This window comes from Perca flavescens, chromosome 9 (genome assembly GCF_004354835.1).
Source record: "Perca flavescens isolate YP-PL-M2 chromosome 9, PFLA_1.0, whole genome shotgun sequence".
In the NCBI taxonomy this organism is placed as follows: Eukaryota; Metazoa; Chordata; class Actinopteri; order Perciformes; family Percidae; genus Perca; species Perca flavescens.
Window position 1 is genome coordinate 27,555,811 of NC_041339.1, and position 25,123 is coordinate 27,580,933.

Sequence of the window (25,123 nt, forward strand, 5' to 3'; positions counted from 1 at the left end):
TTCAAGAACTGGTTAGTATTTGGGAGCATGCAACGGTTCTGTATTGTCTGCTAATCTTGCCAAAAACCTGTGCTTTAATTCACCATCAGCTAATGCTGACCAGTTGTAATGTTTCCATTTAAAGAGGAAACCAAAGAAATGAACTTGGCATTATTGTAATGCATCAACTCATGGTGATACAATGATCACCTTTCACATTAGAGTGAAAGCAGGTTTGACATTTCCGCCTGGACAGAAAACATTTCCAATCCCATTTATCACATCATTTATATAATGAAAAAACAAAAAATCTACCTTAAGTCGTCAAACAATTATGAGGTTTTCTAATACATGTTTCTCTTTTTCTGTCTCTCTGACCACCATTCAGCCCACTCGTGTACAGGGAGCAGGCATGTTCCATATCAGTGAAGGTCATGCAAGGCAGCCCACGCTGAGGGTCAAGCTCCCTCGCCCTTAAAATCAGAGCGAGCTGCAATCGCTGAGAGGGACAGAGGGACAGAGAGAGAGAGAGAGAGAGAGAGAGAGAGAGAAAAGAGGTGTTTTGTTTTTTGGATTTTTGCTCCATATCAACTATCCTGCTACAAGAGAGGAAGCAAAATTAGTCTGAGGGGAGAAAGAAAGAAAGAAAACACCTGAAACCAAAACAATGAAATTTGAACAGGTATTTGTCTGTAACTGAGTCTTTACATTATTCTCTTAAAAACAAGTCAGAATTCTGCTTGTGCAGTGAGAATTTTAAAACCAATAGAAATTGACAATATAAGGTAGGTTTCTGCACTAGAATCAAACAAGTTGATTTACTTTGAAAACAGGTTGACTTACTTTTACCACAGTTGCAGAATTGATTACTTATTTTAATAAATTACAGTCAAAAATGACTTAAAAGATTATAGTTTTTCCCCAAGTGAACAAAGTTTTAAGAGGTTTTCCAAACACTACCATACCAACACATTTGTGCCATTATAATACATGGCTTTAGACAATTTAACATCAAGGCCAATACATTAAGAATAAAATAGGATTAAACTATTTAGATCAAAGCATGTCCGTACCAAATGTGTGAAGATGTAAGCAAAGTGCTTTAAACTGTTATTGCCAACCAAAGTTCCTTTTCTTCTTCTACAGTACTGCTTATCCCACTGTCTCAATGCTTGCATGTTTCTGTTCCCTTAATACACTGTTGCTACTGTATCAAATTTCTTGTTTTTCCATCCTTTCTTCCTCTGGCCACAATGCAGGTTTGTGAGCTCTTGTATTAACTAGAATTCTAATATAAAATGTAATAGACAAAATAAAAACCTAATTCAATTCAATTTTATTTATAGTATCAAATCATAACAAGAGTTATCTCAGGACACTTTACAGATAGTATAGGTCTAGACCACACTCTGTAATTTACAAAGACCCAACAATTCCAGTAATAAGTAAGAAGACAACCAACAAGAAAGTTTGCAAGAAATTGCTTCCAGCTTTTTACCCCACTAAATGATATACCCAGTTTCCACCTGGTAGTGATCTGAGTGATCTGATCACAAGTGGACAGCTCTAAGTACAGGTCAAACACTCTCAGGACGCATTGAGATCCGATCACTCAAACCGCATTCGGAGGTGTCTAGGCCGCATGTTTATCCACATTCTTTTAGCAGTGAGAATGGGAATGTGTCCTCGGCCAATTTAAAGACTACCTACTCAACTGTGAGCGGAACTACTACTCATTCAAAGTATTTCTAATGTAAGATAAACCACTGAGGGAATTGTGTGTTTTGGATGTTATTATCATCATACTGTGGTGATGTGTCAGTGTTTTTGTTCCTGCTCTTATATGCCTGGCAGTCGGAAGCTCTGTGCAGTGTGGTTGCCATGGAAAAAAGCATTTTTACATTTTACTTTTAGTTTCATAAAATGTCCCCAAATTCACCAATATTACTAAAAAGGCTGTGAAACGGTTGCATTTCCTATAAATTCTTTACAATTAAAGTCCCCTGTTATTTTCTTATTTAAATGCTTTTATTATGAAGAGGCAAAATCTGTAAATTTTGGGGCTTTTTTTTTAACGCGACTCCTATAAGTGAACATAAAAGTAAAATAAAGCAGATATAATACAGAAACTAACTGAGAGCTTAGAAACGCTGAGTCATTGCACGTTTAAAATGTATGATTTATGGGAGAGTAACAACTGACATTCATAAAACACACACACACACACACACACACACACACACACACACACACACACACACACACACACAACCAGCCTATATGCAAATGGAAAAGATGTGCATATAGAGCGGGGTAGTGAGATCCGATCACAAGTGGTCACTCAGGACGCATTTCTACTGCCAGGTGGGAACACACGTACCTAGAGCTGTCCACTTGTGATCCGATCACTCAGATCAGATTTTAAAAACCAGGTCAAAACTGGGCCATAGTTACTGCTGTACAGCACAGGATACAGACACTGACAATGCAGAGTACTTTGTGACAATCAGACAAAGTTAAATTATGCCACCACAGTGTTTATTCTCTCTCTGGTGGTGTTTTATCACTCGTCCATATGCTATTTTGTACTGAAATTGAGCTAAATGTTTGTCTCGCACAGCACTGGCACATTACAAGACACTTAAAGACTATTTTTAGGAGTCCAAACAATCTTGCATCTCTTCTCAGCCACACAATTTACCAGTTGAGCACACCATGCTGCACGTCTTTATGATATTCCTGTTTGTTTCGCCCTATGTCCTTTTTAAATTCCATGTTTAATGATGGTTTTACTTTCATTACATCCCTTCACGCTGTTCTACGATGTTCCACTTTGTTTCATTGAGATTCCCACTAAGCTATTTCAACAGCTTCCTAATTAACACTTCCGTAATAGCTAAGCGACACTCACAAGTGTTTCAAAACAGCCACTGGGCTGAGTAAAAAGACAGTGTGAGCAAACACTCTAAAACCAGACCAACAAACTGCAAATTGTAGGACCCTGATGTTATATTTTGAGACAAATAGTGCTAAATTTCATTCCCTCTTACCATTACAGAGATAGATACAGTTACCATAAACCTCTTAAAATTACACATTTAAAGAGACACCTGTCGTGTCTTCATGAGTGATTAGATAGAGAACCTGGACAGTATGTGGGCAGAAGCAGCAGGACAAGCTATTTCCTGTTCAAGCCTGTTCTACAATATGATCCTCTATGTCAAGCTGTTCTATAATATACTGTAACTAACATGTCATTCTGTTCCATGCTGTGCTATACTGCTCTGATCCCTCTGCATGTTTGAACACTTTAGGAAGGTACAATTTCCAGCATAGCCAGTCAATACCCCAGCAACAGCCTACTTTTGGCGTTTTTCCATTACATGATACCTGCTTGACTCACCTCGACTTTTTTGGTTTTCCATTATGAAATAAGTTCCCGGTACCTGCCTGTGGTATTGAAGCAAACTGCCCTGACAGGATGGACTTCATAAGGAATGTGATAGCTGCCCCTTAACAAATTGTGTTGTTTTTTTTCTGAAAAAAATTAACTTTAAAAAAACTGTGGTTTAACGAGTTACTGAACTTGATTCGGTCAGCTGAATACCTACATCTTCAAGATAATATACTCTCTCCATCCTCCTTTTTCTCTCTCACTCTAAAAAAAAAGAATTATTTGCTATGCACTTATAACACCTGCAGCCTTGTGGCACTGAGTGCTGCAGCACTTATTCTTGATGGCTTCTTTTTGTACCTCATTTGTAAGTCGCTTTGGACAAAAGCGTCTACCAAATGAATAAATGTAATCCAGCTTTCTGTTGGGAGAAGGGTGTCAGGAGCGACATCTGTGCACACGTAATCCACCATGTTCCGAGTCAAAACACTACACAGCCATGTTACCCTGGAATCATTCTTTTGTCTTGCCTAATGCAAATTGGGCAAGAAAAGTGCCTTGAGCAAAGCCATTAAATCAAACTGCAGTTGTGTTTGCTGTTTGTGTTTCAGACTAAAGTGCAGCCATTTAGCCAAAATGTACTATAGGGGGAAAGGTGTTTGTTTTATTCTTCATCTCGTCAACAAAAACCCACAAAAGTTACACCACCGTTATTTTCCACCATTGGCAAAAGTCAATGCTCCTGAAAAGCAGCAATTGTATCACTTTTGTGTTGGCTATGTGCTACGGGTGTCAAATGACAGAACCACTCTGTTTGTTGGTCAGCCATTTGGGTGAATAGTGAATTAGACTTCAAACAGATGACCTCCAGATGGCATCCACCCTGCTTTAGTGTCTTTAAACAAGATACTGAATCCTTTGCAGCACTCTAAGTTTTTCAAACATCCCACAAAGGTGAAATAAGATTACTTAAAGGTGCAATATGTAATATTGTGTGTAATACTGGCAGCTAGCGGTTAAAATAGTTACTGCACTACCAATTCAAAATACTGGAGAGTCGTCTCCCCCGCCCCCTCCTGCCCAGACTCGAAGTTCACGGGGGTTGCCAGGCTGAGACAGCAGCATTCACAACAATGTTGCTAGACGCTTTTCTCACATAGCCAGACATTACTCCACAGCACAGCCGCGTAGCTAACGGTAGATGCTTGCTATATTGACAGTCATAAAAGCCCGTGCTCACGCAGAGCTCTGTAACCAACTGACAGACACACTTTTTCGGCTTAAATTTACAGTATGAACCGCTAAAAACACAACAACCTCACTGTCCTCTCCACACGCCAGTCAGGCACACTTCCTCGGCTTAGAATTACAATACGAAATGCTAAAAATACCACTACCTTGCCGACGGAACACACTTCATTGGCTTAGAATTATGGCAACAATCGCTAAACACACTGCAAACTCACAGTCCTCTCTTTCCGATTTACAGCCCCCCTCTCGTGGCTTAAAATAACTCACCGTTGTCGGCTCGAGCCGCTGAACTACACGTTGTAAACAGCCATGGGCTGCTTGCCTGGTCCTCCCGGTAACGTTAGCAGTTAACAGGGTTAGCATAACGCCGTTAGCCAGGACCAGTCGGGATCACTTTACTGGCTATGTCTCAATTGTTTTTGCGAGTAACCAACTCGGGTACTCTAGCTATATAATTCAATGTGAGTACACAAATGTTGAAATGACAAATGCCCGTCCCTAGTAGCCGTGATAAATTAGCATGAAGCTAATGCTTACCTGTTCAGGAGGAAATAAGCCAACTCCGCGTCCTTTTGGGATCTAAGCTGTCTCCATCTTTCAAATACATCTCCAATATTTACCAGGGGGTTGTTACGTCTCTGGTCACGCAACTGTTAGAAACATGCTGTTTTCTTTTTTTATGTCATGTAGAATCTATCTCCGATGATCCTGTTTGTTTGTTTGCTGCTTTCATGGCTGTACTACCGTTACAGCTGTAGCACGCTGGGTTTACGTTTTTACAGGTATATCTGGCAACCCGGCCTGCCTATCAAACTGGGCCGTTGATAACAACACACAGACCAAAACATAAACATAAATTCCGTCACGGAATGTAAATTTCAAAAAGAAAAAATACTGACATTAGCATTGTTGTCAGAAAAGATAGTATTTCAGTTTAACATGTTTCCTTAATATCTGATGAGGCATTGGTGTCATTTTTGGATTTATTACAGTACAAATATTACATATTGGACCTTTAAGAGCCACAAGTGTCAGAATACTGTAATTTCAATGCAATGGCAAACCGCATCCCTGTTTTTGCACCAACTGTCCTTCCACTCACAGCTTCTACTGTCAATTTCCGGCGAATAAAAAGGACTGCAAATCGCCTTTCAAACGGCCTGGGCGTTGTTTTGACCCTTCTATCTGTCAGCTTGTTTGCCATTTAAGATATTTCTAATTCCTCTGCTGCACTCTGTAAGTCACTCTTACACATATCATATTCTCTACAGTGGAAAGTGTACAAGGGGATGGAAGTGTATGGCGAGAAAGCCAACAGGCGAAGAAGAAATAGAGGAAAGGAGAATGTGTTTACTCCAACACCTGTTCATCCATTACACAAACACTCTTTTTTTTTTTTCTCCTGCAGTCATAAATGAGATGGCTTACAAATACAAACAGGGCCAGTGAGGAAAGGTGAAACAGTTAGCTATCATTTCAACTCTGTGAGGGGTGGGGGTGGGGGTGGGGGGGGTATGGGATGGAATGGGATTATGGGACAAATACGGCCCCTCTGCACGGCCTCCTTACCGGCAGTAATTGTGTCCTTGACCTACTGATAGAGTGATATATGCTACAGAGAGAGAGCAGAGGATGAAACCCATGTCTGCCAGCCAGCAGAGTGCTACTCCTACACACGCACAATACACAACTGCATGGTCTAAAATGATTAGCATTACAATAGTTATTATTCACATTTATATAGAAGTAATACTGGCACTCTATTCATACGTGTGATTTTAGCAGCCCTGTGCTTTTATGAGGAGGGTAAGCTGCTGTAGTCTGTCAGTGAAGTACACCAAAATGTATTTACAAAACCTGTATTTTTTTATATGCAACAATTCTACTTCTTGAGTATAAATTGAATCAAGGAGATTTTGTAATGTTTTTCCTCTGATTCCATTTCCAAGTGGGTGTCAAACACACTTTGATGGAAAACAGCTAATGTTGTCGACAATTTGCTATTTTTTATTGGAAATTGCAACAATGAATCTCAAATAGGTCCAAAAAAACACTGTTGTCCATATTTGGTCTGAGCCAGACTTTATGTGCGTGTGTGACAGGTGGCTCAAACCATGCACAGCACAAATCACTGGCCTATCAAAAGCTTGCCAGGAAAGCTTCTTAGACAACATGCACACTCACATATTGAGAGCAGATGATCATACATCTCCTTTTCTTTCTCTCATGCACATTCTCAGAGTTTTCACACCTTGTATGTTAGTTAAACACCCTCGCTCTGCACTGTTAGAATTCCTCGTTTTAACATGTTTCTTTTGATTCCTCTCTTCTGTTTTTTATCTATTTCTCTTCATCCAGGCTCTCCCCCCTCTTTCTCTCTCCCTTCCTCCTCCTCCTGTCCTTCTGCCTTCTCCTTAAACTCCTTCCTCCTCTCCCTTATTTGTATCCTGCTTTCTCACGTTGCTCTTTTTCATTGCTGGACTAAGCAATGGCTGTTTGGTTACATTTTCATGTTACCTCTATTCAAATCTACTGTGGGGGGGGGGACAGAACACACACAGAGGACAACGAATAAGATTCATGACGCTCTCCCTATTTTTTTTTTACTGACTTAACAGTAAACAGTGATATGAAGTTCTCTATCACCACAACAGTCACATGGTCCAAGAGGTATGCACGGACTGCCAGATTCTTAATGTGGTTTTACACTACAAACACAGGCTCTCAGCTAATAACTTGTTGAATTTTTTTGCACAGTATTCACCAGCCTGCAGTGCATCGCTGTGTGCAAATCGGCTGAAATGCTATGCAAATAGCTACACATTTGCCATCCTATTAACATCATTTCCACCCTGGGTAGATGGAACAATTGTTACTCATTGTACAAGGATCTACAATTAGCTTAGCATATACAACTACCATTGCAATACTACTTGCATGTAAAATGATCCACCTTTCAGGTACAGTAAGTGGGGAAGGATACTAAGCCTGATTTATCCCGGCTGTGCTGTACCTAAACATGCACAGACTGATTTAAGAACAATAACAGAAAGACTGTCGATTGCTATACTAATCACCTTTTAGGTAGCATAAATCCGGGCAGAAGCACTGGTACCAGTATGCAGAAACCTGCAATTAGTTTGGGCCTGAACTATTGCCCATATTTTAAGTATACAATATTCCAAACTATACAATATTTATCATGCAGTAAAATAAATGACAAAACGCTTTTCCAGTGGAGTTTGTCCTTAGCATCTCTGCCATTATTCATGTCTTTCTGAATAAATTATTTTGAAGCCTAGAGCTCAGTGTACCATTCGCTACCATCTTCATCAGTTACTGGAGTAGGAAAATTAAAATTTCATGAAAACAATGGGGGAAGTGTGGGTGAACAGTGGCACAAGCTATAAGTCATCATTATTATGTGTGATCCACTCAATCAAACAAAACACGTCTAAAATTAGACTTCACTTTGTGCCTTTATTACGCCTCTATAAAACAATATCATTAAAAATCACAAAGACACCCATAAGAGGAAGTGAAATTACCTATTAAAGCTACATTTTGTAAGAATTTCTCCCATCTTGCAGTGAAATTGTATATGACAACCAACTGAATATTACTTTCTAGCCCCTCCCATTCCGAGTGCATTCCAACTCCTACAGTGGCCGTATTATTCCAAGAAGTACGAATTCATCCGTGAGTGTTCCTTCCAGTGTAATAATAATTTTACGTTATTTTGGTACCATTTCATTGCTAACATCAGCTATCAGTTTCCCAAACATATGCAAGCTAATGTTAGTAAAGTATCAGTGCTATCGTTATTCTGTATATTGTACGAGATTAATAGTGTAAGGCAACGTTTACAGCGTAAAGAAGGAGCGAAGCAACGGAGGTTTGTGTTTTTAAAATACGTATTACTCTGAGCAGTATGAACAATCATGTCAATGAAACTGAAATTAGCTCTTAGTATCTCCATTGTTTACACGCAGCTGTTCTAGCTGTAGCTAGTCTGTGTTACAACTGCACTTGACGTGAGTTATCTGCCAGGAAAATCAGTTACAAGGTAGACAATCCTTTTTCATCATTGACACGAGGAAAAGTATCCTAGACGTTGTTCTAGCGTTATGCACAACCATGCTATAGTTAGCCAAGCAACTGTAGAACTTCCAATTTACACAAATAGGCAGAATTACCTTTTGAGAAGAAAGCAGGCAACTTCGGCGTCCCTTTTTAAAATCTTTGCTATTTATGAGCTCTTTCCATCTTGGAAAAGCCACTCCAATATTAACTTTGGTCTTGTTGCTTTGCCTGTCTCACTGTCGTTTTAATTCTCTTTTTAACTTCCTTGGCGACTCCGTTTCATGTCCTAGAGAATAGGCGTGATACTCCATCTTCAACAGGCTTTCAAACCTGCCGGCAGTGAGTCGCGAGTAATCTTCTCCCTGGCATTTGTCACAGTGCCACTGAGTGTAAAAGCGTGAAAGGCGGAGGTATGTCCCTCTTTGGCTAATGTATTTTAAAGATGGAGGCGAAACATGGCGGCCGTCATTCAATCGACTCGCATGTATGTATTCTGAATGATTCTAAAAGGGAGATTCTACACGAGAATACTTTCGATTAGTTGGTGGAAGTAATTACACATGAATGAGCACATATTTGTAAAAGAACAAAAAATTACACACTGGAGATTTAAGGCTTCGTTTATTGTGGGTGGAAAGGTACTGTCTTTGTATTTCATGTGTGATGAGATGTCAGAGATGACTGGCATTAGAAGAACAGCATCTTAGTGGTCGCTGCTTGGTCAAACCCCATCTGTTTCGCCATTTCACTTATTTCATAGAGATGCTGATTTAAGGAAGGACAGAACCAGTGGGCTGTGGGAAGCAGGTGGCTTGCCCTGAGACAGGACCGATTCTGCTGTCACCCAGTGTGACCCCACCTCCCTCCCCCATCCACACCCACTTGTCTCTGGCCCTGAAGCCACAGGTCTCAGATTGGAGGTTATTTTCCCCACTGAGCCGGCAGTCACTCCTCATATATCAACAGAGTCCTGAAGACGTTGGGTCAAAACGTAATTTAAGAATATTTGTTATTTTGGTTTGCCTGCAGTACCTTAAGTGCCACATAATATAAATTAAAATGTGTGCAAGTGTTTACACAATGACAGTATTTGAAAGTATTTGAGGTTCATTTATGAGCAGTGTATACTTGTGCAACAGTGTTGAGATGTGGTCAATCCTAGCCACCAGGTAAAAAGATAAAACAACCTAAAATTGATATTGTGCCTGGGTGTTGAACACTGCTGAAATATTTCTTTCTATTATCATCTTTTTTCGACATATTACATCACTTTGTCCAGTGTGGCTTTAAATTAATGTCAGAAAACTACACTTTACTGCAACTGCAGAGGCATGTAGAGACTGGCAGAGAAGCTCTTAGACATAAAAGCTAAATGGCCTCGTGTAGTCATTTATACTGATAGGCACCAGTGAAAGCACAATGCACATTAACAGGGTGGATGTGGAAAAGTTAATGCCTTCTTCTGCCCTTACATTACACACATTTTTGTTTCATTATTGACTTCACATTACGGGACTCAAACTAAACATTTGGTCGAGATTGTAGCTTGACAATGGTATTGCTTAAACACAGATTTGAAAAATAATGCAAGTATTCTGTCATAGTTTTATTTAGAACATTTATAATCTGGAAAATGTATGGTTTAGAACTGATATGCATTGTATTTTAAAAAGCAATTGTCAACGTGAAATATATGCAGCTAGATCTGACCAAAATATGTTCAAAAGATAATTTACCTTCTTATTTAGTAATTTAATACATTTGCAAGTAAACACACAAATACCGCACTTCCACCGTATGGTACAGCTCTGCTCGACTCACTTTTTTTTTTACCAGTACTTTTCTCTTTTCGTTTTCCACTGCAGATAACACCTCCTCAGTGTAGGCGGGATTCTCAGCTGACCAGCATAGCGGCGTTGCATAATAGTGCCGTGACATCATTTTTAAAGAAACAATGATGAATCCTTTCATCGGCAACGATGGCTTGCGCTTCATCAATTGTACGACGTAGTGTAGGCTACGTAGGGTAATAAGGTGTTTTGCCGGCTGCCATTTCTTAAAATATGGATCAAGTGAACACAATTTTTTTTGTCATTTTACATACACTAAAGTGATTAATGATATAATAACTGCTGAGTAACTGAGCGCATAAATCATGGCAGCACTGGATTAAGTACAAAAATGTCCCAGTTCATTTGACTCAAAATATGAAGCATAATGTCATATTAATTTAACAAACTGTAATATAACATACTGTAGACTGATTTCTGCTTGATTTTTTGCAAGATAATAGAGGCATTTTGCATTTTGACAGGTAGATGATGAATAAAGGCATTCTGGTTAAAATGTCCTCTTTTCATATTCCATAAAGGCATACAATAGGGACATCTGTGTCTCCTTCTTTATATGACAGATCCCATTGTTCCCCGTGGGTAGAATAAAACTCCTGAAGGTGATTTATGAAAATAAACCTTTGACAAGTGGGAGGATGGATGGATGGGTTCATGCTGATAACTCCGACGCTGCCAAGAGCATCTCATAAGAGAAATTAAAATCCATCAGACTGAGCAATGAGCAGTATTTACACTCTAGTCATCACTTGCTGTAGTTACTGTATGTCTTTTGGTCCATGGGTAGCAAAACTTGGCCTGGCTTTCTCTTGTTACTCTTGTCTGACCTCTCTCATAACTGAGGTGTTTGCCCCCACAGAGCTGCCACTGACTGGGTTTTCTGTTGTTGACTCTGTGATGGATGAGGTCAGGTATTTTCTATTTTACAAAACCTGCGCTTCTGACAATATCCAATTGTCAAAAGACGATTACAATGTGTGTCGTCTATGTAATCATGAAGTTTGGGTTAGTGTAGAGATTCGTGTCCCCAATCTCCTCCCGTCCACAGGAATGTTAAAACATGCAGGTCAGACACACAAAGGATCCAGAGCTCTAGTAAACCGGGATGAGCAGGAAACCCTTCCACCTGCTCTATCTCACACTAACAGACAAGAATGACCTTCCTATCAAACATATGCAGTTACAATATTGTCTTTTGTAGTTCATTTAATCATCAAAATGATCTTGTATTGACTTTCAGTGGAATCATATTCATATCAGCTTTATTGATGATATAAAACATCCTAATAAATAAAGTAAAATAATTATAGACTACCAAAAAATAACATAATTAGTTAAGTGTTAGTTAATGCTTACATTTGCCGCACCGGGATATATACTGATACTGAAAACATGCCCTCATTAATATCCTGATATTGATTTTAACCATATCCACAATACTCCTGCTCCTGCTCTCCACCATCACCAAGGATTTCAACTGGTTCGGCATTGGAGGTTTCAGCACATCTCAAGTCAAGTTCATCATCTCACCTCAACAAATTCACCAACATGTATGAGTGATTGCTAAATTATGTCATTTTGTTCCAACAACTTATTGGTCCGTCCTGGTAGTACTAACAGCAGTCAGTCAAACAGATGTATCTTAAACGGCTGCGGGATAATTGCGGCAAAAACATCTGCAAAACTTTGAGGTGACTAATGCCACAGTAAATGGCTAAATCACAACGTGTGTGCACACAGGCTTCTAAGTGATGAAGACTGCCCACTGTCAGGAGGGGCAGATTTCATGAACATCTGCTACTGACACACACACACACACACACACACACCACAGCATGTGAAGCGAGAGAAGGAAGTGGGTGTTAAGAGAATAGCTCAGGCACACGCTGCTTTGTGACATTTACATGTATTTGGGTTTACCTGTGCATATGCAAACACAACTGTGCACACACACACTTTGTCTGGTGTTCAAAGAACACATAATCATGTACACATCCACATATTGTATATATTATAATTATAATTATTATAATTCAAGAATTTAGCAGAAGTTGTTGGAAGCTCACACACACACACACACACACACACACACACACACACACACACACACACACACACACACACACACACACACACACACACACACACCTCCAGCACATCTGCAAATATGTTTTTACATTACATGCTTGGATAAAACATCATTTGTATTGTTTTTCAAATTCCAAGTGCACTGAAACAAATTCCATTCCTTCTAGAGCTACTTCCAACTTGGTCGTTTGCATGTGGGAAACCGTTGAGGAATAATGTCTCGGAATAATGTCTCGGAATAATGTCTCGGAATAATGTCTCGGAATGTTTTCCGATAGCCAATTACATTTTTAATCAATTTTCCGGTTGGCAAATACCTAGATTAACTAAGATCGGTCTCTAATCGCTTACCAAACCCTTTCTCTCTCTTTGTTAGAGAGAAATGTACCAAACAATCAGGTAGCACTTTCTTATTTCTTGTTGCCGCTGAACGTTAATTTTCATCGGAGTCTGATAAAGCGCTTTAAGTGATGTCACTTGAGTCAGCATCAGTTGGGGCTGAAGACTACAAGTTTGAAAATAAAAGAAATCTGGAGGTGTGGAGTTAAGTAGTGAGGTTACCAGACCTCTACAGCTCGCTCCTCATCTCTGCTCGAAGCTAGCAGCTCATGTTTATATTAGCTGCTAGCCTGCTACTAGCATTACAATCTCTGACCAAACAAACAATCGGTGTTGCGGCTGTAAGCAGTCCAAAAAAGTGCTATTACGAGGGACTAAACACTGAGAGATGCATAAACACACTGTGACGCAAGATTGTATTGCAATGATGAATTCCTCCACACGTAAAATACAACTAGTACTGCAGTTACCAAATGTAAAGTTATGTAAAGACCAGGTGAAGCAAACAAATATAATATAATCACTTCCACTCAAGCTGCGATGAACACGCCCACCACCTACAAAATAAGTGCACAATATAATCATCAATAAATAACATAAATGAGACTATAAACAACATACAATATGTGGCTCCTACAATCGACTCGACTTGCATTGTGTGCACCAAGTTTTGACAAGGAAGAAGAATGCATATGTTATGGACGATATCTCTGGTTCTGCTGCATCAATTAAGATACTTTTTTGTCCATCGTGGTCGCACAATGTTATAAAAGAAAAGGCTAAAACAAATCTTGTGTGGTTGACGTGTTATTTCTAAGATGGTGTTTGTACCAAAAATCGTTAGTGAGGGAAAATAAAAATCACTTTTGTTAACACCACTGTATGACTGTGTGTGGACTTTGTTTCCAAGACCAGTGGGGTGGCGAGTCCTCTCTAGAGAAATGATCTTACTGATTATGTCTTGATTCAGTATAACCTCCCAGCTTAGCTTTCATGCACATAGTATAAATATTTGAATCTTATCAACTTAATAGCTCTGAATTGGGACCTCCAAAATTAGAACAGGTAGCTCATGAAAAATGTGATTCAAAAGGATTTGGACTCAATAGTGGATTTCTTTTCAGTAAAATGCTACCAATTATTACTGCATTTTAGCAAAACCTATTGATTTGACAAAATGGTATAGGATAAGAGTCATTAATGGCTCTTATTTGGACCAAATGTCTCTTCCTTCTCATCCCTCAACCACCTCTTTCTATTCTCTTTCCTTTACCTTCTTCCTTCATCCCTTCCTTTCCTCTCCTCTCACCCAACTCTATGGTCTTCCAGCTCTACTTTCTCATTCCCTCCATTGTTCCCATCCCCCCTCTTCTCTCTGAGATGAGGACTGTCAGCGGGGCCATATATTTAACACCATGGAGTCCACACACTCACACACACATATATCCAATCTACGATATAGTGCTTACTAATGGAGCAGCGCGTATGACGGGAATGGGAGATGGAGTCGGCTGGGCGTCGTTGAGTCCATCAGACTTAGTTGCATAAGACAGTGACAAGGACTTTCCTTCGCCATGAATCTATAACCTTATGGAAGATGCTACTGTGTCAGCCAGCATTATTAAAATATAAAATTTTTGCTGATATACAGACATTAGTTTAGGCTACAGGTCGTGTGATGGAAAATATATTTCAGCAACTCTACAGCCTTTCAAACAGAAATAAATGCAGCAATTGGAGCCTTTTAAACACACCGCATGTTGTTATGTTAACTATCCACAGCAATGTTTTGTTCTGTTATTGATGGTAACGATATTTTGGAGTGGTGGTTTTGTGATGTGGTTTAAAAGGTTTTTTGTTGAAGGTGCTGTAGGTAGGATTGGGAAGATCCAGGACTTAGCCAAAAAAAAATTAACAACTTCTCAGTCCCTCCCCTTTCTGTTAAAGTCCAAAACGGTCTCCTAAGCCCCTCCCCCCACAAGGGAGAATTAATGTGTGTGCATGAGCAGTGATTGACATGCAGTCAGACACCCTCCCTGGCCATGATTGGTGCATCTGAACAGGGAGCTGTGGATTTTTCGGAGTGTTTGAGAATGTTTGCATCCTTTAATCATTCATTTCTGACAAGCTGCCGGATCGCTCTGCATATAAAATACGTAGCCTGAGCTTTAACAGTTTCACTACCAGTCAGTAACTCATATCGCGTGATGTCAAAGAGTCTGACCTACTCCTTAAAATGGATTCATGTGGCACGTTCAGCAGGGCAGACTTCATGCAGCTCTGCTCGCCGACTGCTCTGCTCAGGCTCACTAAACATATCACACTCGCTCTGACACATGAATAATGTGGAAAATACAGAGAGAGAGAGAGAGAGAGAGAGAGAGAGAGAGAGAGAGAGAGACAAAGAGAGAGAGAGAGAGAGAGAGAGATTCCACTTCTGATCCGAGTGACTTTTCCTCTCTTCTCTCTCTCTCTCTCTCTCTCTCTCTCTCTCTCTCTCTCTCTCTCTCCCCTCTATTTCACATTTCTCACAAACACCATGCAGTCGCACTCTTTCACACTCCCTCACTTTCTCCTTGAACACACACACTAACACCCGGCAGAGTGCTGGTTCTGCTTGGCAGTGTGCCTCTTTCTAAGAATGTTTGGTACTACAACCCTGAAGGGATACACCATCAGCTCCTTCACTCTGCCTCATGAAGGCTTGCATGCTGACACAAGTGATGAATGACACTTAGAAGTAGGAGAAACCAAAAAAGGTCTTAGAGTTATAAACAGTGAAGTCACTCTGTGGTCTTTGACGAGAAACATGCTTGCAAAGTGCTTGTGCGTGAACTAAACATAAAAGATAAACAGACTGATCTGCTGTAAAGGAATCCAATTAAAGAAAACTGTGTAAACAAAATCAGAAATCTTGGATTTTATCGATCACGTCTTAAAAAACATAATCTGAGTTAGCTGAATAGTTGTAACTCTTGACAGTGGCAAAAGCGTATACATATAAATGCACTGCTCCATGCAGTGAAAATATCCAATTATATAGTGGCAGATGAAAATGTGAATAAACTATAATGCCAAACTGGTGTTCATAAGAAAACAGGTGCATGGATAAGTTAGTTACAACGATGGGTAGACCTGAATGATGAAGGTAAGGGATTAAATCAACAGTATGTCCTCTTGTTGCAAGAAAAGCAACAGCATTTGCCAGCCCCATACAGCTTTTGCAAGAACCCACTTAGAAACACAATCATTAACCAACATGCCACATTGTTTTGGAGTACACTGTGACATCATCAGAAAAAAGAAAATCACAAATGTGAATACAAGAGTAAATTTGGTAGCCACATTTTGCAATGGTTTGAACGGTTATGGCCAAACAATTAACTGAGCCTTAGTATTAGTTGGGGATCCCTTGAATGAGACAGTGTGCATTGTTAAATGGTATTAATGAAATGTAAACCTAACAGCCTGTTTGCCAGACCCCCTGTACATTTGTAAACTATTCAAATACAATTCAAAACTAATGTTACTTATAAAGATATCATATTAAAAATACTAGACGACCATGGGGTGAATTAAGGTCACTATGCATCGGACACCGGACCGGGTCTTTATCATCACCAAACAATAAAGTTCATTTTAAAAGTGCGACGGTCAGTTCAAACTAAACTAATGACAACAGTTAGTCTCGATATGCGCACAAACTCGAAACTATAGTTAACCACACTACTTTTGCTACAGTTTTTTTTCCGAACTAACGTGTAGGCTACCTGGTTAGTGGTGTCAGGCGGCAGGTTCTTAATGAGGATTTTCCTCCTGTTGCTCAGCTCTTGTCGAGTTTTGGCCAGCCTCCTCTCGATCTCCTCCGGCTCCAGGTCTGGCAGGTCGCGGAGGCTAATCTCCGAGTCGGAGGGCTGTGCTGTTGCTGCCGCCGCCTCCTTATCCTCCGGCTGCCTGCTCTCGGGGATGTCCATCTCCGGGGAAAGTGCGCTCTCCCCGGCTATAGAAGAGTGAACGCTCGGCGGCTGGATGGATGGGGCTGCCGCCATCTTGGGTAGCTGAGTGAAAAGTGTGAGGGAAGTGAGGAGAGAGAGAGAGAGAGAGAGAGAGAGAGAGAGAGAGAGAGAGAGAGAGAGAGAGAGAGAGAGAGAGAGAGAGACGCAGGTGGGAGGTGTGTCTGCTAGTGAAAGAGCGAGAAATGTAAAAACATACCGGAATAAAATAGCTATTTTATTTTAAGCTATTTTAATTGAGTCAAGTAAACTCCTTCATTCCAAGATGTATACATTATTTTTGTTATCAACTAGTAATTCGGCTAAGTTAATGAATTACTAGTTGATAACAAAAATAATGATAAAATAATAAAAACTTCCTACAAATAATAAAACTTCCTACAAATACATAGATGTATTTGCAGGAAGTAGCCTACATTTGCCTATACAATCAGCTCTAAACTTGTGCAATCATGCTTTGGTTTGGTTTGCTGCTGGTTAGGCCTATTCCCTCTTATTGGGAAATATCCAGCTGCTTCAAGAAAACGGTGAAACTGCAAACAGCGGGATTTTATTTGATTATATAAGTTATTTGTTTTGAAGTTAAACGATAGGATGCAGTAGCAAATAGGTTAAACTACTTGTTTAAATGGGCAGTTATCGACTCACACGGTGTCTAGCATGTCAGGCTGCACCTCGCGGACTCCTGGCGACCCCAACTGTCTGCTGAACGTATAGAAGCCAATTAAGATTCCTCAATATCACCAGCAGACCATAATGTATTTTTAGTGCAGTCAGCTACACTGGAGGCTGCTTGATTATTTTTGCATGGCATCAATGTTTTAACTCAAAACCTGTAATCTCCAGATTTGAGTGAATATATCACCATGCACATGTTGAGTCTGAAAGTGTTTTATGTTCTGAAAACTGTGCACAGTAGGTCTACATTTTAGACAGCAGGGAACTTGTAAATATGCACATTTTATGTGTGTTCTGCAGCCCAATTAACACATGTATTCTTTTGGTCGAAGACAGAAGAGAGTGAGATGCATTAATTGGAGAATATATCTAAACCACCATTGCTTTCCTGTTCCCCATGTGCATAATGTGACCATGAATGGCTGCGTGCCTTCCCTCCTTTCTACCCAAGTCATCCAGTGATTGCCAAACTAGCAGCCAGCCTGCCCACCGTGGGTGGAAAGCTGCTCCAGGCAAACACAAAAGAAACAGAGCTCCCTGCCGAGTCCTCACAATGCCTATGTAGCAGGCTGCATGAGTCGCACACACACACACACACACACACACACACACACACACACACACACACACACACACACACACACACACACACACACACACAATCATAAGATGCATTCACACTCATATAGACCCACAAACATGTCAGCAATTGCACACATCAACCCACTAAAGGAAATATTGAGAGCGTGATTATGCCGAGGCCTGTAAGAGACGGTGAAATCAACCTCCATCATCCAACCTCCATGTTCTCTCTCTCTCGCCATCTGTGTGAAGCGTTTCTTGGCAGATTGAGTCCAGACAATCACAGTTGTCAGTGGGTGAAAATTATCTCACATTGCCAAGTGGCTGAACCAGTGTAACTGACACACATCGACTGTATAAACTCTTCAATCAAGCTTACGCTCAGTCCACTCCAGAGCAGAAAGGCCAAAGAAAAGGGCATTTTATGTCATTTCAAACAGAAGGAATAGAGGATGAACAGCATTTTCATCCTGTGACAGACTCAACATGTTTTTATCAGATTCTACTCAGTATGTGCTACAAATCCAAGTCACAAACGTACATCCTCCTGCAAATGATGGACATATTTGACCTCCAAAAGGCAACAATACCAGCTTTTATTTTATTATTTCAAGGAAAAAGAGGATTTTAGGATGTAAAGCTAATAGATGCTTAAACCACGAGTTGATTAATCAATTAGGTAAACAACAGAAAATAAATCTTTAACTGTTTTGATAATCAGTTAATCATTTAAGTTATTTTTCTTGCAAAAACAATTTGAAGTTTTCTCTGATGAGGACTTGCTGCTTAATCAGATAATACATTGAATACTGCATCTTTGGGTTTTGTGCTATTGGTCGGACAACAAAGAAAATGTGAGGAGGTCCTCTCAGGCTCTGGTAAATTACTATGGGCACCATTTTCTGATATTATATTGAAAAAAAGTATTATTTGATTAACCCAGAAAATAATTTGGGCTCAACTTGGTTCCTGGTACATCAGGCTGTTTTCTGTTGAGACTTTGTCATGTCCTCATATATATATATATACATATATATACATATATATATATATATATATATATATATATATATATATATATATATATATATATAAAGGTAAGAAATGCTACTGACCAGCATTCATACCATAAATATGGAAGGGGTTTTATGATTTTTACACTTGAAAGGCATTCAATAGAAGTCAGTTTTTGATCTACAGTAACTGCAGCTCTTACAATAGTCGGCGCCTGTTGACAGATTGGGGGATATGAATCATTGAGCAGTGGCTCTCTGAAAAGACATTGCCTGTCACTTGCACAGGCTGATTTTGGAAACGCACGAATCACTCCACTAAGTGCTAAACAACGTTTCTCAGTCCCACTGGCACAAATGCATGCCATATTACACTTGAAGACACACTAACGCACACATGCATTAACTAATGTCAGCCTTCAGCGGCCCTGCACAGTTACACAAACTGTATCTTTCAAAGCGTTGTACCTATGTGCAAGTCAAACCCCACAATAATAGGCTATGCTTCACAAACCAAGGGAAAAGGAGATGTTAGTCCCTCTCCATCTAAAAACACAAGAGCCCTGCTGGTGCTTCAGCGTGTCAGCCAGTGATTCACAGCCTTTTGGAGTGGGTGGGAGTAGAGAGGAGAAGAAGAAAGCGGGAAAACGTTTGCCGCTGCTCGCTGGGACTGAGAGTGAGAGTGTGTGGGTGGGCTGAGTGGCTGAACGGGCAAAGCAGGCACCTGGGATGAGCTCAGTAGGCGTGAGGATGGGAAGGGAGGGGAGGGAGGGAGGGTTGAACCCTAAATGGCAAAGTAGTTGCGCGTAGGAGTTAATGGTGAGCACATATACGTGTATATCTGTATGATTGTGCAGTGTGATTATAGACATCTCACTTTGCAATCCTGTCTGATAAATAAAAATGGACTCTAGGCTCTTCCTACACTTATGAGCCGGTGCTGTGCTCCAATAAATGATCACAGATGCAGTCTGGTGGCGTGGCTTCTTTTCTCTTATAGCATAGATGTGACCTACTAAAAACAGCTGACCTGAACCCACAGGGACAATATGCAGAGGTCCCTGCCCAATTCATGTCCTAATTACAGTGGTCATAAGCATACCTCTTCACCAGTGTGTCAGGGAAGCTACTTTTATGTGGCCAGCAAGGGAATCTGTAATGAGAAAGTTGCATCTATTTTAACATGAATAAACCCAGTTTTCAACAGAAGCATAACTTGTGTGTACTAATCTGGGCCTTGATCCCTCTAAAAGCCCAATTAGATTTTTTTAACAAGGAAATAATACTGTAAAGTTGTACCTTTGAGCAGAAACATTTTGAAATCCCTCCTTGGCAGATTTCACTGTAAGATTTAAGTTGTATTGTTTTGTTTTTTACACATTTTCCACATATTTTTAGCAAAACCCACATGAGGCGTTACAAAGCATTTGACACAGACTTCACAGTGCTTTAAATTGCTTGCATGCAAGACTTAAGATGATCATACCGTTTTTTGGGATACTGGGACTCTGGACTGCACAAAATATGCTGCTAGTGTAAAACTGCTGTACCAGTTGGCAGAGCGAAGACTGACTGAAATGACCCGAGGGTGCTTGGACACCGAGCTCAGTGCTCTAATTCACAGCGTTCCCCTGGCAGGGTGCAGCAGACAGCTTGGGAGAAAGAGGGAGAGTAAAAGGAGTTGACGGTGGAAAAGAGACAAATGTCAGGGAGGTATGAATGAATGCTGAAAAACTGATAAGGTTTATGGGACATGGCGTCAGGCAGTCTGACAGAGACATGGAGAAACAGCTCCTTCTCTCCTTCAGCTCTCAACAGTGCTGAACTACTTCCCTGCTGATGTAAAACAGAGAGCCCAGTGTGACCCTCTTTGTTTTCCCTTTTCACCTCAAGGTGAAACAACTGACCTCTTAAAATAGACAGGCGTACACCACCTATGCTTACCTAGGCAAAGCAAGGCAAGGCAGCTTTGTTTGTATAGCACATTTCAGCAACAGGGCAATTCAAAGTGCTTTACATAAGACATTAAAGAGCAGTTAAAAATGATTAAAAGATTAAAAACAGATACAATATGAGAATAAAATGTACAATGCGGTATAAGAAATTAACAATTACTTAAAGAAAGGCAACATCAAAAAGAAAGGTCTTCAGCCTTGATTTAAAAGAACTGAGAGTTGCGGCGGACCTGCAGTTTTCTGGGAGTTTGTTCCAGATATGTGGAGCATAAAAACTGAACTCTGCTTCCCCCTGTTTAGTTCTGACTCTGGGGACAACAAGTAGACCTGTCCCAAACCACCTGAGAGGTCTGGGTGGTTCATAGTGTAGCAGCAGATCAGAAATGTATTTTGGCCCTAAACCGTTTAGTGATTTATAAACCAGCAAAAGTATTTTGAAATCAACTGTTTGAGGCACTGGAAGCCAGTGTAGAGACTTCAGAACTGGAGTGCTGTGATCCACTTTCTTGGTGTTAGTGAGGACTCAAGCAGCAGTGTTCTGAATTAGTTGTAGCTGTCTGATTTTTTAGGGAGACCTGTAAAGACACCGTAACGGTAGTAAGTCTACTTTGATAGATATCTATCTATATCTATGTGGCTATCTGCCACATGGCGAGTAAATGTACCAAAATAGAACTGTTTTTCAGTCTTCATTTTGGCGAAGGTGCAGCTACTTTCTTCTGTTGCTCTGCTGTCTGCATGTCGGAGCTTCGCAGGGGGGCGGGCCGACACACACAAACACTGGCGTACACACCAGACGCCAGCTACCACGTCACTTCTGTTTACTGATAGCTATCGTTTATCTCAGGCTAATTAATTAGCTAGTAAGTGGCGATTTTTGGCAGCCAGCCTTCCAAAAGGTAGAATAATGAAATTAAATGTAAACCGATCATTAACCGTTGACTGACAAGCAGGAAACGGAGTCTCAGTTCACCTGTCCAGGAGGCTCTGACACATTTTCCGCAGTCTGTGTAAGCGGACAGCTGTAGGCTTCTACCGGTTAATGTTCTGTGCGTTGTCGGACACATGCAGCCACTTTCCTGAAACCACTTGCGAGACTGACAAGTCCACAGCAGCCCGTGGCGTTTATGTCCAAGCCTGTCTCCACCGCCTCCACCTGCAGGTTGTCATTACAAACCACACAGTTACTGTGTGGTTTGGAATGACGGAATGATGGAATGAAACATTACATCCTACAGTCTGCTGCTGATTGTGTGTGTGTGTGTGTGTGTGTGGGGGGGTAAAAGGAGGCTGACCCACTCAACACCCACTGTAAGCCAAATCTACCTTAGGGTATTAATAAAGTTACCTTGACCTTGACCTTGAAACCCTGGGTCAGGGCCAGAGCAGCAGTCAGAGCAGCAATAGTTTTGGACCATTATTATTATTACCGTATCTGTGTCTAAAATGTTGGAAAACTAGAGCTGATAATTGAAGACAAAACTAAAAGAGGTCCACTGGGGACCAACTACAATCATTAGATCAGAGTTATTCAATCAAGTCAGTTTTGACGCTCACATTGAATCAAAGTGGTCACTGGGCTAAGGGGCTTAGGTGCTGCCCAAACGGCTTGGGTGCTGTGCCTAAGCTTTATAATGGTAGGGTAAACTGATTGCAACGCAGTGTCTGCGTTGTTCCTAAATCTTGGGAGGTGCACTGCTCAGCGGAGTACACAGACTGTAGCCTACTTGTTAGTACGATCAGATAATTGTTAGTTTTAATATATAATATGAGGAGACAAGGTGAAAGTGATGTCAAATCTAACTTTAAATTGTATTTTGAGATTATTATTTTTCTTTTTTAAAAGTAAAAAAAACCCACTAAAACATAAAACATAACATACTGCCCCCCAAAAAAAAAGAAAAAAAAAGAAGAAAAAAAAGCAGCCTCTTGTTATATTGTTGTGAGCATGTTGTCTCTCCATCTGTGGTTGTTTCCTGGGTCCCCTGGCAGGAAACACTGTATGTACAGAAAGGCCTCATAAATAACTGATAGGGTCTTCCAGGCAGTATGTACAACTATTCATCCACAAATGGCATGACCTACAGCCAACAGCTTGAAAGACATTGGAAAAAAACACTCCTTCTTGTGTAGCTAAAAGCAGATTGTGATTGAAGGACCATTTTACTCTGAAATGTACCATTTATTGAAGTATGGGTCAAGAGCTAAAAAACAAACTAGGGGGGATTTCTCAAGGTTTACCAAGATAGCAAAAAAAGACGTTTAGATTTATGAAAGAAAACGTGTGAATATTTCCTTAATACAAAAGTTATAAAGCTCTGGTCTTTTGAACATAAAACATATTTTTTTCTTTGACAGAAAAACGCAAACTTCTCTTGACCCAATATTAACTGAGATTTAATCATAGAGTGATAATTTACTAAATATTCTAAAATATTAATAGCCTACATAATGCATATTGTTGTGACTATATTGATTCCTGTAAGAAGTTATTTGCAGAACATGTGAATTCATTTTTACTAATAAAGTACATTTCCAACAGCGTCTCTCCAACTACTGGGTCCGACAAATATCCCAGTTCAACATTACATTAAAAATACACCCTTCCAAACAAGGCCAAAAAGCCTCTGAAGAGCAGCATTTTTGGAGTGTAGGTGTCCTAAATATCCCTGTGTGAACCAGAGAGAATAATAAAGGCTGGGGGTGCATCAGACAATATTACTCTGCTGTCAGTAAATGTGAGTTACTGGGATAGATATTGAAACAACACACACAAAATCCCCTGCAGATAATCTTCCTGGTTTACTGTTTGTTGTCCTGTTCCAGGACCTCTTACAGTAGGAACAAACTGGGCCTACTTATAATAGAAAAACACAATTAGCAACAGGACTGTGAATTCCCTTCACCATATGTCTGTGTAATTCAGCATGTTGTGCTTGATAGAGTCTAGTGGATGTTTGACAAATGTGTTTTGGATATATTTTTTAAGAATTTCAAATCTCATTTCACCATTACAAAACTCATTCCCAACTACAAACAGCAGTTATTTTACCCCAAAAGCTATGACAGAAACACCATACGACTCAAACAGTAGACACAACGAGCTAGCAGAACTAAGTTAACTAGCTGATTATTGAACCCCATATTTCTATGATTTAACCCGAACATCTAGCTAGCTATCTAAGCTAACGCTAATTTGGAAGCGAAAGAGAGATGAAATAATACTTTTCTCATGAGTTAGTTGAGACAAAGACAGAGCTAGAAGAGTGAATGTTGAACTTACATTCATCAAGTGGCCAGAAACACAGGGTCAGCCCTATGTTCCCACACAGCCCTATTTGTTCAAGGTCCGAGCGCATTACGAGATCTGCTACAAATGGACTTTTGCCTTTACCGGCTTTTAGAAACCGTTATGGACAGAGATTTTTTCTATGTGCTCACTAAAGTCTGGAATGACATTCCACAGCACATCAGAACTTTACGTCAATAACATCGTTTAAATTAACATTTGCTCGCTATTTAATGGAGAGGTTTACCTGCGACCATTAAGTCAGCTTTATGGCTTTGCCCTGTTGCTCATTCTCCTGGTCTGTGTTTGTTACTGTTTCTGTCTAGGAGTTTTTGTTGTGTATGTGGTGTTTATGTTCTGCAGAGCAGGAACCTGTTGAAAATCAGTTTTACACTAAGTCAGGCCCGATGGTCTTTAATCTTTTCCTGTTTAATAAATAAAAAAAATGAAATGAAATGAAATGAATGTTGCCACATTTCTAAAAATTTTGTTTTCACTGAAAATTAGGCCCTATGTTCCCACATTTCTAGGACATTTTCAAAATTAGGTCTTGTGTAAACGATCGATACAGACTAACAAACTCTTGCTAATGCTTTGGCTCGTGACTGC

General features: G+C 40.2%; 1 protein-coding gene across 1 annotated transcript in view; it reads right to left on the minus strand.

Moving 5' to 3' along the window:
- raver2 (ribonucleoprotein, PTB-binding 2) overlaps window positions 1-24,809 on the minus strand; it is a 104,729-nt gene extending 79,920 nt beyond the window's left edge. The window contains exons 1-2 of the mRNA XM_028586835.1: window positions 24,762-24,809; window positions 16,755-17,042 (exon numbers count right to left, since the gene is read on the minus strand). Of these exons, the coding sequence (XP_028442636.1) occupies window positions 16,755-17,033 (279 nt within the window). The 5' untranslated portion in view covers window positions 17,034-17,042; window positions 24,762-24,809. The remainder of the gene's footprint in view (window positions 1-16,754; window positions 17,043-24,761) is intronic.
- Window positions 24,810-25,123: the final 314 nt, after the last annotated feature.